General features: G+C 44.7%; 1 protein-coding gene across 2 annotated transcripts in view; it reads left to right on the top strand.

Annotated features, from left to right (window-relative positions):
• Positions 1-13,676, top strand: part of SCARA3 (scavenger receptor class A member 3) — a 269,913-nt gene extending 256,237 nt beyond the window's left edge. For both annotated transcript variants that reach the window (XM_078649960.1, XM_078649959.1), the window contains exon 6: positions 10,956-13,676. In XM_078649960.1, the coding sequence (XP_078506086.1) occupies positions 10,956-11,416 (461 nt within the window). In that variant the 3' untranslated portion in view covers positions 11,417-13,676. The remainder of the gene's footprint in view (positions 1-10,955) is intronic.
• The last annotated feature ends 276 nt before the right edge of the window (positions 13,677-13,952 follow it).

Here is a 13,952-nt window from a genome sequence, read left to right as displayed (position 1 = left end):
GTTTTAGCCTGGTGTGTTAGCCCCCTGCAGTCCCCACAGGCAGAGCTCCAGGCTCCTGGTCACGGCCTCCTTACTTACCTGGGAGTAGGGAGGAGTCTGGGGCTCCTGGGGGCTGAACCTTTCATGTATGCCCCGGTGAGCTGCGGGACATGGTTTTCACCTGGGAGACCCACTCGCTGCAGGATAGGGCTCCAATCAGGGCCACCTTCTCTACCCAGGGCAGGGTAGCCTCGGCCTGAACGGATTGAACAGCTTTCGTAATCCCCCATGAGAGTGAGGTAAAGCCATGCCTTTCATCTGGGAGTCCCGATCCCCGTATATCAGGGCTCCAGGCAACAGGCAAGGCCACCTTCCCTACCTGCAGGCTGAACTTCTCCTCTAATCCTCCGTAAGAGGTGGGCGAAGCCATGAGTTTTGCCTGGGAGGACAGTCCCCACAGACCAGGTGTCAAGGCGCCCCATCAGACCAGGGAGGAGTCTGGGGCTTTTGTGCTCTGAACAGCTCCTGTAATCCCCGTAAGAGAAGCCATGGGAGGCCTGGTCCCTGAAGGCCAGGGCTCCAGGCAGGGTCACCTTTCCTTCCAGGGCAGGGTGGCCTCAGACCAGGAGGAGTCTGGAGCATGCCAAACAGATCTCGTAATTTGTCATGAGAGGTGGGCGAAGGCATTTTTTTTTGCTTGGGAGGGGCGAATTCACAGGCAGGGCTCCAGACACTGGGTCAGGCCTCTTTCCCTACGTGGGGAAGAGTGTCATCAGACCGGGGAGGAGTCCAAGGCTCCTGTGGATTGAACAACCCCCATAATTCCCTTTGAGACGAGTGTGAAGCCATGGCTTTGGCCTAGGAGGCCCAGTCCCCACAGGCCAGGGCTCCAGGCACCAAGCAGGGCCTCCTTCCCTACCCAGGGCAGGGTGGCGTGAGACCGGGGAGGAGTCTGGGGTTCCTTTGGGCTCAACAGCTCCTATAACCTCCTATGAGAGGCTGGTAAACCCATGGATTTTGCCTGGGAGGCAACGTTCCCACAGACCATGATTCCAGGTCCCGAGTAGGGGCACTTTCAATCAATCAATCAAATATACTTTTATTGGATTTCGAAAAAAATCATAAAAGAGTGGAAAAACCACCATTGAAGGAGAATACATAAAATGTACATTTTAAAATCTTGTGATAAAAAGGGCAAATACAAGAAGATCATTCTATGAGCAGTTAACACTGATTGAGTTTAAAAGGTTAAAACATGCTGTCAAGGCTGTAAAAAAGAAAAATATATAGACTGTATGTACTAGGGCAGCTTAAGTTAATTCACTTTTTATTGTCCAGTTCTTTCGCCGCAATTTTCAGGAAGTTTATGGCTCTACAAGACAGTTGGATAGATGACCCTCCGAGACATTGGATGACCGTGGCTCCTCAAGTTCTTATTAGTTCTTTCTTTAAGACTTCCCAAAGGACCACTTTTCGGATTTGTAATAGGAAGGGGCAGATACAAATTAGGTGTAATAATGACTCCACCCCTTGTTCACAAAGGTGGCATTCCTTGGATTGCCAGGAATATTTCCATTTCGGAGACAGGTCCTACGTTGGGAATGACCCTAGCTGCAGCAGTATTAAATAATTCAAGCAAGTATGGTTGAGGTTTCCACAACTGGTATCCTTGAATCACTGCCCATGCATGATGTTTTTTAGAAAAGGCAGTTTTATCTGTCAGTAAAGAAATCTGTTTGATTACTTTGTTCACTAAGCATTTGAAGGTGGAGTAAGTTGTGAGGGTGAGCCAGGCCTCCTCCAGTTGCAATGCCGAGAGGGATTCCTTCAGAACTTTGATACTTGAGTTGTTTAGCTTGGCTTGGTTATCGATTTCTACCCAACAATGATGGGCTAGAGTGTTGTTTTCAGCATTCCTCATCCTCCAGAAGTACTTAACTAGCGCACAATATCTGTCAAGGATCTGATTTTTTAGGCCATATTCTAATCGAATTTGGGCTTGTAAAATATGTCTGGGGATTGAAAACAGTCTCTTGAACAAAGTAGAGGTTGCTGTGTTTAGAACTGTAGTGTCTTAGAGTTCAATATTTCTGAGCTGTATTATATGGAGGGTAAATATTTAGCAGCGATGACTTTTAACAAGTGCCCAGTGGAGCAGCCTATGAGCTTAATTTTTAGTATTTTGAATGCGAACTGCAGCTTTTGTGTGCCCTTGATCGAGGTGTGACTTAAAATTGAGGTTATGACCTATTTGAAATCCGAGATATTTGTACGAATCCACCCTGGTCAAGTGTTGCTCATCCAGTTTCCAGGTGAATTTGCGGATTTTCGTTATTTAGGATTGTTTGGAAAAATCATCATTTCAGTTTTTGATGGTTGATAGTTAGTAGGGCCGTCGCGGTATAAGCTCCTAAATTTGTAATTAGTCGCTGCAGACCTACTAGTGTTTGAGCTAATAAAAAGATGTTGTCCGCGTATTGGAGACAAGGTGTGGCTATGTTACCCAATTTTGGGGGGTTGGATTGAATTGACTGAAGATGCTTATCGAGGTCTGCGATGTAGATTTTATATAAGCAGGAGGCTAACATACACCCTTCTTTCAGCCCATCGAGAGTTGGAATCTTGTTGGTAATGCTACGCCCATCTCCTTTCCTAATTTGAACCCAAGTCGGTGAGTACAGGTTAATTATGGCTTCCAGGAGTTTGGGTGGGCCCCCCCGATTTTGCATTTTTGCCCAAAGCTTAGCTCTCAAAACTTTATCGAAGGCCGCTTTAAGGTTGATGAAGCATGCATAAAGGAGTCTTGAATTTGCAAGGGCTTGGTTGGCTAAAAGGCTGACCGCTGAGATGTTCGTGATGGTACCCATCCCTGCCCAGAATCATGTTTGCGTGTAAGGGATGAGATTTATTCTGCTGACCCAGTACTCTAAGTCTGCCAACAGATTTGAGGCATACATTTTTGCCTCAAAGTCGATTAATGGTATCAACCTATAGTTTGATGGATCAGAATGAGCTCCCGACCTATATATTGGGTTTAAAATGCTTCACCGCCAGGAGTCAGGGCTCGTTCTGTAGGTTAAAACATGGTAAAAGAGAGAAGTGAATGAAGGATCAGGGCAGTTGGCAAGCCATTAGGTCCTGGTGCACCCTCGGGTCTTAAATTTTTAATGATTTTTAGAACTTGCACTTGTAAGATCCGTGGGGAGAAATAAAGTAAGTCAGAATTGGAGATGTCAAGTCCTGTTGAAGAACAGTGGCTTGCGGTGCCTGGATTTGGAATTTCGTTAAATAGAAGTTCAATATGGGCTCTCCATGTTTCCTCCATAATCACTGAGTTATGGTGTTGATTCCTGGCATTTGTTAACTGGTTGATGATACCCCAAAAGAGCTTGGAATCTTTGTTTACAGGAGTGATGGAGTTTCACCCAGAGTTGTTCGTGAAACTCTTTCGTGGCCGCCTTTGTGTCCCTTTTTAGTTCTTTTCTTGCTTTAGAGATTAAAAGCAGGAGTTCCTGAGAGGGATCGGGACTCCGGGTCTGTAATTGTCTTAGGTATTTATTTAGTTGTTGTTTTTGTTTCATAAGACTGTTACTGAAACAAGCTGCCCCTGATGGTCTTCCTGTTTTTCTGCCATAGACCTGGTTAGAAAATGTATGATTTCGTTTTTGAATAAAGGACTCCCAGGCCAGTATGCTTAAGGGTTTGGCTTTAAATTTCGCCAAGAGGCAAGTGCATGTGCCCATGATGTCTCTGTTGCTATCCTTTTTCCATTTAAGGCATTTAAGATTGTAGCATTGCATGTCTTGAGACAGCGCATTGGCTTTGGCTGATTTGGCAACATTTCTTAACAGAGTGAAAGATTGCGGTTGGTGGTCACTCTCTGCCCTATCAATGATTTGAAAGATCGTGATATACTGAAAAAAGTTATGACCTGTAAATGTGTAGTCAATAGTTGAGGTTGATTTTTGAGAGATCCTTGTGTGTGCCGCGGGGCAGTCTGTCTGGGTTTGAACGTAAAGCATACACATTGACAGGTCAACCTGTATTGCAATAGGTTCATATTAAAGTCCACTGGCAATATGAGCTTTACTGACCCCAGTGATGCGATTAATTGATCGGTTCTTGACCTCTTATGTTTGTACGCTGGGTGGATGTAGATATTAAGGATAAGCAAACTATTAAGAGGTGGGGCGTCGAGTTTGAAGCATTGCAACCAGGTGGAATCTAAATCTACCGCAGAGGCGTGCCATGGTATATCGGTCGAGATGAAAATGGAAAGGCCCCCTTTTGATCTCCCATGTTTGGTGACTTTCTTGGCCGAATTCAGAAATTCCTTATAGCCTACTATAGGTGATGGGTTTAACTGGCATGTTTCTTGGAAGAGGAGATTAAATCCATAAAACCAGCGGCCTCTAATTTCGTACTTCGGCCGTGCATGTTCCACGAGCAGATGTTACAACCCTGGAGGAAGTTTGAGGCTGCGAGTGAATTTGTTCATGGCATTTCAAGGGATGTTCCGGACAAGTTCGAATGCCGGAGTCCAGAGGGCTTGGTGGCTTATGGATGGGCAAATGTGATGGTAATTGTACTAGCCATGGAGTCTGTATCCTTTAGTGGGCTATTATGGTCCGGCCCTTTAGCTCCCTTTAACATGCCCGCTGTATGATTTGGCAGTTGTAGTGGGCTGGAGTAACAAGGGGGGGATGATCTTTTTTAGCTCGATGCCCCACTTGGCAAATGGATCCCTCTGCTGCCAGATTTGCTCAATGAGGGAGTTATCTGCGAACGTTGCTGTTGTAATTCCCGTACGGTTCGGGTTCTGTTTAAATTCTGTACTAACTATGTCACTGATGTTAATGTGACTCAGGGGAGAGAGGGCTTTAAAGAGTTTAAGCAGTACACTTCTGTTAAGAATGTCATGGTTTCCCCTTGAAATGTAGTAAGAGATTAAATCCAATTTGTTGTTATATTTAAAGGGGTCACGCCGCGGAACGTTGTCTGCTCCCCTTTCCATTGCATTTTCGACCAAAGTAGGCTCTGGGGGATTCAAGGGTGGGTTCGGAAGGACGCTAGTATTGTGTTGTGTATGAATTTCGTTGACCCTTACGCTGATGAATTCGTCGATTCTGTGGCTATAGCTATGAGTTGTGTCGAGGTTGCGACTTACTTTGCTTGCGTTTTTCTTGACCGGCTTTATCGTGCATGGGTAGATTGTACTGGATTCTATTGTGGCACTCCTTGATGTAGCTGTGAGTTTCGTGATTTGTATGGCATGGATTTTTGGGAATGGTTTCTCTTTCCTATTTAAAGGCTTAAATATGCTGTATATATTATATAGTATAGCTCCCTTATATTATGATTAAACTATTGTGTAATAGACAAATTAGGTGAGGGAGTCGGTAATTCCTTATTTATTACTGTGTCAGGGGTGTTTAGAATTGCATAATTTTCACTTTGTTTCCGTCCTTGTTCAGACATGGCGAGAATTGAGTTAGATGCCCGTCTAGATTGTTTACCTTTTCTTGCTTTTCTGAGACGTTTTCTCTCCCGCTTAGTTAGTGGTTTAAGTTTTTTTGGTAGCCTTCCTGGGGACTGCTCACATTGGTTAATAGGTTGAGAATCCAGGATGTTTTAATTGTCGAGTACACTTGCAGATGTAGATGTAGTTGAAGGTGTGTTGGCCTGTGTTTGGGTTGGGTTATTTACTATTTTGCTTGTGTTGTGCCCCCTGGGAGAATGGGAGCAAGCTGTGTCTGTTTCCCTTAGTGCCTCAGTTTCTTTCTCGGGTGGTGGGGCAATCTTGGTTAGGGCTTCCTGGTTGTACCCAAGAGGTCTGACAATTGGGTTGGAACTGCAGCTAGTTTGTCTATTATTTGAGTGCAGTGACAGTGACACGTTAAGAATGTTGTTCCCGATCTCGCTGCACCTTCATAATCACATGTTGAAGCTTTTCAATTTCAGTTCAACCCCCTCAACATGAATTGCCAAAATATTTAAAAGATCCACTTGGGTATCTAACTTTTTGGCGTGATAGGTCATTGCTTTGGCAATAGTGTCGATGGTGTTTAGCAGGAGCGGCCAAACTGAGGATGTTGGTAAGCTGCTTGATTCTGCTGGTAATGATTGAACATAATGTTCCCAGTAGGTTGGGAGTTCTGGAAGTGATTCACATAGGGAGACCAGTGTCCTGCTAGGTTGTTCCTTTTTTGGGTTTTCCTGGATTTTGGGTGGTAAAGGCCACTCCTCTAGTCTTTTAAGCTGGCCGGGTTCATGGCCTGTCTGCCGTTCTGCTTCCACTTTAAGTGAAGGAGGTAAGGAGTCTTTGTGTTTATATTAACAAACTCCTGTTGTTGTGTCTGCTGACAGGTGGTGTCTAGGGAGGGCAAGTGGTAATTAGTTTGTGCCGCAATGACTTGCGGCTTGTGCCTATGACCAGGTTCCGGGGGATGGAGAGCTTTGGATGACAACATTTGGAGACTTGGGACTGCACTGATTGCTACATGCGAAGCCTCCCATCCCGTGACCTGGTATGTTCTTCTTTCACTCACAGAGCTTATGGTACTTCTGTCACTAGAAAGGCTCGTAAAGGCCTCACTTTGGGGATCAGTTGTAGTTGTAGTTGCAGAAATCTTGAGGACATTATGGCCTCGAGTTTCTGTGGCTGATTTAATGACGACTTTTAGGAAGTCAGTTAGCTGCTGTTTGGTCCTGAGTGGTGCCTGGTTGGAGCCTTAAAGGTTGCTTTAATGCTGTCTTCGCACTCGGCGTGTGGGGCCGACTCTGTGAGTAATTTTGTTGTTGTTATTGACTTAGCACACGTGATTGCTGGAGTTACATCTATTGGTACTCCCGGCTCTTGCCGCACTTCTTTGCTTTCTGTAGTTAATGAGTCTGGCACTAGGGAGCTCATTCCAAAAGAGTTGCACATAAGGTCTTTGGCGGCGGTGACCGGGAGTTCCTCCTTATCCTTGTTCTTATCCTTTTCTTTTGTCGAGGCAGCTTGGGGGTTCTTGTCTTTTTTTCTCCCCTCCTCTTGTTCTTCCTGACTGCATTCCTGAACGTGTTCCTGGACGCGGTGGGCGCCTGCGGTCTGCAATCTGCGGGTGAGAGAACCGTGCGTTGGGTTAGCCCACGCTTTAAGTGGACTTCTAGATTTGACAGGCGCTGTAAAATGAAGTAAAAGGTAATCGATGGTCGTGGGTGGCAGTAAAAACCCGGAACCTGACAAGGTGGTGAATGGCAGTTAGAGTAAAGGTTGGAGTAGCAGATAGAACGTACGGTGGCCTGGCTTGGCAAGTGGGTCGAGGCGATGGCCCCGGGGGCAGTGTCCGTTAGCAGTAACGTAGAGTGTGAAGAGGTGAGACTACAGTATGTTAAGGAGTTGGGTAAAATCCTGAAATTACTGGGTTACCGAGTTGAAGATTGAAAATAGTCGGCTGGCCACAAAGTCAATGTGCTGAACGTAGGCTTGAATACTTCCTGACCCCTCAGGAAGCGTCATCTGGCATCAGAGGGGGTGGTGGCTTGCGCCCTTATCACGTATCTCTTGTCCCTGAATGGGTGGTGAAGAGGGTGTTAGTGGAGTGAAGGCGAGGTTGCGTAAAAGGTGGCGCAGGCAGGGTTACCCGGGTGGGAGAGAGCAGGGTACACTGGATTGCCGCAAGCCGCACCCAACCTAGGGGTAGATTAGGATCGCGGACGGACTTGAGTCCGTCCACGACCCCAGAGGAGGAGGGAACGTCCGCATGGGCTGCGGCGTTCCCTCCGTTCAGATTAGGATGTGACCGCCAGGGTGGCGGTCACATCCTCTATCTTTAACATTGCGGCGGGTGAAGCTTCAAGCTGCACCCGCCGCAATGTTAAAAATCCATGCATCGCATTTGCGTGCACAAAGCGGCAACGGGCCCCCGAAGTGAAGGTCCGTATGCTTTCCCACGGCGGAAAATCCGCTGCGGAAAAGCATACATTTTACACCATCCTAATATGGCTGGCGGTGTCTGACAGACACCGCCAGCCATGTTAAAGCTTTTCCGCCGCGGTCGGAAGGCGACCGCAGCGGAAAAGCTGTGGACAGATTTCAAGACCCACCGCCATCCTAATATGGCGGTGGGTCTTTTGAGGCTCCGCAGCGGTTTTCCCGCATCCTCCGGGCCGGCGATGGCTTCCGCCGGCCCGGAGAATGCGGGAAAACCACGATCTTAATCTACCCCCTAGTTGGGCTGCCTTTGCGGACCCGCCCGGCACTTCACTCCGCAACTTCCGCTAAGAGAAGCTGTGCTCTCACGCTTCCAAAAGCCACTGAGGAACCTAATGGCGCACTTTCCTGCTGACTCCTACCTTGTAGTACACCACGCCGCCACTGCCCATTTTGTCCGGGGTCGGGAGTCCCTGGAAAATACAAAACCCACTGGACTGGGTCTGATCACCCGCTTGACCTGGTCTTTGCTCCGGGGGGGTGTCTGAATCTGGGCAACCCGACTCCAAACGCTGTCGATCTACAGCATTCGAGCCTCCAAGCCCTCTCTGTGCTCCGTACTGCATCCTGCCAGTGGCACTTAGCGTACTCAGGGCAGGGTGACGTCGAACCGGGAAGGGGTCTGTGGCACCTGCAGGCTGAAAAGCTCCTGTAAACTCCAGTCAGAGGCCCGGTCCCCGTAGGCTGGTGGTGCCAGCCGGCAGGCAAATCCTCCCGCCATGCCTAGGTCACAAAGGTGCCGCACCCACAAGGGTTTGGCAGGTTTCGAGATGTCCACCAGTTAGCTTGTCAGCTGCATGCTGACAAAAACATCACCAGTGACATTTCATTTTCAAGGCCGATCCAACCAATGGACAAGTATGGATGTGCCGACTCAGTCACCATCCCATCTTTCTAAATTTAATGTATACCCAGATCTAATTGCAACAAGGTCATGTCCAAAACGATGTATTTTACAAATGGCTAGACAGTGTTTGGTAAACCATAGAACACCGTTTGCAATCATACTTGATGTATACACCTTGCATGTGAATGCTTAATCTGCACACAGAAGGCAATACATGCCTGCATAAATATATAAATACATTTTGCATTCTTTTGTAAAGGCCCAACAGCAGCAGACAACATGTGTAAGAGTTTCCTTTGTATGGTCATTAAATCAAGAACTTGCCAGCATTACCTTTAATTTCTAAACTTGGCAATATTCTCCTAGGATAAAAAGGACAAAAAGAAACCTTACAAGATCTATTTTGTACTTAAAAGATATTGTTCTTAGTGGATAGTATCGGTGCTGTTGAGAGGACTAAGTGCAACATGAAAAGTATGGGAAGTGTGATATAGGAGGTGACGATTTCAGGGTCACTAGAGATAGAAAACCCCACAAACATAAGTTAGTAGGTACTGCAGCAGGGGCTGGGGATGATTTACAGCCCGGCCCCTACTCGAACCCTGCAGCAGTTTGTCATATAACTGATTCAGAGACCGAATCATAAACAAGAACATAAAAAATTATCAGTTTCCCAACTTCCTGTGGAATTAACAATTAGAGATCTTAAATTCCTTTAAGTACACATCTTCTACTACTCCACAGTTTACTGAGTTCATGATGGAGAACATTATAACAAGTCATCAGAAATATCCTGTATTATTATAATCTGGAATCAAAAGATGAAACTGATTTGAGAGTTTTCTGGGTTCCTTCATTTCTTTCTTCCTTCCTTTATTTATTCCTTTCTTCTGTTATTTCTTTCCTTCTTTCTTTCTTTATTTCTTTCTTTCTTTCTTTCGTTCTTACTTTTTTCTTTCTTTGTTTCTTACTTTTTTCTTTCTTCCTATCCCAGAGCCTCCTCCTCTCTTTTTCAATTATGCAAGGAGCTGAAGACCTGGCTTTTCAATTAACCACCCTGTCATAGGCAGGGCTAGGCACACAATCAGATCAGTGCCAGCATACCCTTATTGATCACCGTGAACTTTACAAATACACACAATTTAGCATAACCCACTGATAGTGAATAATGTTTAGCAGAAGAATTTACACACATGACTTTAGATCGATATGTAAAGCTATAAATACCTGGAAACCCCAAGGATGGAGGTAAATATAAAATCTGCCAGTGTGTCTGGAAGAAAAATATTTAGATCTTCTTTGTGAGTCATGCTTGGCAGAAATACAGTTGGTGCATGGTCCCGGGTTTACCTATCAGTTCCAAGATTTTTGCATCATAATGGCGAAAAAGTTCAGTTTTGGTCTCACCAGTTGCTACATTATGCAACTTCTTCCTAGAGTTACTTCAGTAATTTCGCAGGGAAAATCCCTGATTTCATACACAATTTGCTGTAAAATGGGAAAATGATATTATGAGTAAACACTGTTTGCAGTCAGTTATTGATTAACAGCTGGACTTTAAAGGAGTTTGTCAGTGTGCTGTTACCCAAGTACATAATACAGTATTTGTGTAAGCAGCAGTATCACAATAAAGTGTTGGCAGTTAGCAATGATCTGCCAATACTAAACACAGGAAATGTACACATTCTGGGTGTCAGTGAGCAATTTTGAATTTCAGTAGGATTTGTGTGATAATCATTGTGCTGTTTACGGCATATGAACACTTTATAGGTATCTTACAAACCTCCTAATTCAACGACACAAAATGTATTCAACCAACATTCACATATGGGAGAGCATACTAAATAAAAAGAATCAAAATGTGATTTAGTGTTATGGTTTTGTTTTAGGTTTAGGTGTAGGGGTTTATGATTTAGGGTTCAACTTAGCTTTAGGTTTATTGATAGCAACTAATTTTGTCTGTACTTGAAATTAGATGGTAAGCTATATAATTCCTCATTTGGTTCATAGATTTTGTGAGAACATTGTAAAAACATGATAGTCACTGACACGCAAAAAGTATAAAAGTGTATTTGTAACTTTGGTGCCCAAGTAAATTATCATGCGTTTCATATTAAACTTCTGTACCATTTTTGTTTTCTTTACAATGGACAGGGCTACCAGGATTACCAGGACCAATGGGTCCCAAAGGTGATGGAGGAACAAGGGGACTGAAAGGACCCATGGGAGAAAAAGGAGACATAGGCGAGTTGGGGCCACCTGGCCCACATGGTCCCGAAGGTCCAGCTGGTGATGGAGGCTCCAAGGGTGATAAGGGAGTGATTGGAGTCAAAGGTTCTAAGGGCCTTCCTGGAATTAAAGGAAGTTTTGGACAGCCAGGTGCCAAAGGACAAAGAGGACCAAAGGGCGATGTGGGGCCTCCAGGGCAAGATGGACCAGTTGGCCCAGAGGGGCCACCAGGGCCTCAGGGAGAAGTCGGCATAATAGGGTTTCCTGGTGTTCCGGGTAGTACTGGTTTGCCAGGGATTAAGGGTGCACCTGGCATTCAAGGACCAAGAGGATTACCAGGCCCTCGTGGCCCCCCAGGAAAATCAGCTAACCAAAATCAACATTGATTGGATTAAAGTATGAGTAAAATTGAAGGCCAGGTTTTGGACATCTCATGTGAACCAAAATGCACAATTTCAGCTAAAGGGATAATGCACTGCTTGGCTGAATGCTTATCAATAAGAAACATTTGGGTGCAGACCTCTTGCAGTTCCTTCACAACACACATATAATTAAAAAACCATTGTACTTAAACAACTGGACAAAAGGACCAATGCCAGTTCTCTCACACTTGAGGACATTTGGTAAGGACCCATTTGGTGACATTGTCCATCATGAGGGAAGGAAGGCCAACCAACAAACTTCAACCCAGTTGCAACAGTTTATGCCTTCAAAGCAAGCTTGTTTCATCACAATGCATGCTTATGTCCCTGGTCCTTGTGTGCCAAAAAATTATGGGATATTTTGCTAGACATGTGTGAGGACACAAATCAATGTTAAGACCCACAATTACAGTGTTGCTTAGTATTCAAAATCATATTTGCCATAGTTTTATGGGGTGAAAGATGTGTAAATGTATTTTGATCAAGTAGGACTAATGGGTTATTTTTAGGGCCATGAGAAAGTTGAACATGACTCTCAGTGAAATAATCACTTTATTCAGGTGGCCAAAGCTTTAGACCACATAAGCAATCTGTGAAACATGGTACTGGGTTTAACCATGATATCACAGGTGCTCTGAGTGAGATTCTGTCCTAATCTTTTGTCCAATTGCTAACCAATTATTTTGGAACTTGGCAAGGCCCAAGTTCCATAAATTATGGCTAAGCCCAGTAAATTCCAGTGAAAGCCTAAACTGTGTTACAGTGATAAATCCATCCCTTAATGCCTCACCTGGACGATCACTTTCGTAGAAGAATTTCCATTGTGTTCTAGCATAACAGAGTTACTAATGTTTTCTTTTGGTGACAAAGCCTTATCCCTTGTGTCAGAGATATCACATAGAATAAAAGAGTAGGTCTCTCACAAATGAAAGCAGCTTTCACTGTAAAGTTGTTGCAATGGTAAAGCCTCTTTCACTCTAGCATCAGCATTAGCACTTTGGATACACAGTGGCCATTTCAGCCATGGCATGTGTTAGCGAGTGGCAACGCTATTGTCGTGGTGGATTTATAGCTGACATCCAGGCCATGGAAACAATTGATGTTGGGAGAATGCTTGAGATAACACGTTGGAAAAAAGGTTCATCATTTCATTATCTGCCATTGCAGAAGGAGGCAAACCCTAACACAAATAAGTTCAACATCACTCTAAAAGGAGATGCTTGTTGGACCATGCTCAACCTTCTTGGACCACAAGCAAGCAAAGGCACTTTTAATCCTCATTGAAGCATGCCCAATTTTATCTTCAATATAGGATAGCGTATAGTGCTAGTGTATAAGCACAAGGACACAGGGACAAAGCTCTTCAGCTAGAAACACTCAACAGAGGAACCACAGGATTTCTTTTTATCAATATACTGATTTATTTCCCATCCAGGATTTAGAGTCTCTGATTCTTACCATACCAATGGCCTCCAACACAATGGGTTTTTCAGGTTAATTTGGGATAGTCCATTCTCAGACTTTTGACGCTGGCCATTCCCCACTGACTACGGCCTATGGTACAAGAATGCTTTGAAATGTCAATCAAACAGCTGGCAACAACTCTTCGCCATTGGAACATGGAAGTTGCCCTCCCTCAAGAGTACTGGACTCGACAAGTCATGTTCTTTCCCTGAGTGGAGGCAGGTCCTCTTCAACAGTCAACGACCACATGGCTTTCACGCTTGAGGGGAACCATGCACTAATCACTGCCTAGTGAAGAAATTATCTTTTAGTATTTTTTGATGCACTTTATGTACATTTCCGTCCACACCTGCATTCACACCCTGCTTCACCCATCTTCCAGCTCTTTACTTGCAATTGATTGAAAGCCACACACTGATGACCATCCGTGTCAACACTTCATTCACGCTGCTTGAACCCTTCCAGTTTGTGATGCTACAAGACACACCTGATTGGTTGCCAATGCACTTTCAGTGCAGGGCTTAAGAGTAACCATAACCCAGGATAAAGGTAACATCATCTCCCATGGAAAAAGGCAGACCTACATTATGTTGCTTTGCTTTGTAAAGAAATTCAAAGACTCATCATGTATTTCAGGGTGGGAAGGAAATGTTGAGGCGTGCAACTGGTTTGCACAGATGTTTTTATGCCAACATTATAATCATGGGATCTACATGTAATATCAAATGTATTCTCAGAGTAATAAAGTCATCTAAGAAGAGGCATGGTAACTTGTAGATTATTTGGTGCACTGTGGATCATGCAAGATGGAGACCCAAGAGAAGATTGTTGCTGACTCTGGTCTACTTTTGTCTTACACTGGTGAAAATATACCTTTAGTGCATTACACACAAAATGCAAAGGCAGTACTAGGTGACATAACCAGTGGGTGGTGTGGGAAAAGTATTCTCCTTGCATAGGTATGTATCCCCTGCTGCGGTCATGCCATTTTACCACAGAGTGTGAAGAGAATTTGACTATATTCATTACAAAGGCA

The sequence above is a fragment of the Lissotriton helveticus genome, chromosome 6, assembly GCF_964261635.1.
Source record: "Lissotriton helveticus chromosome 6, aLisHel1.1, whole genome shotgun sequence".
NCBI classification, from domain to species: Eukaryota; Metazoa; Chordata; class Amphibia; order Caudata; family Salamandridae; genus Lissotriton; species Lissotriton helveticus.
Note: the sequence above shows the minus strand (reverse complement) of the source record. Positions and strands in the feature narration are given on the sequence as shown.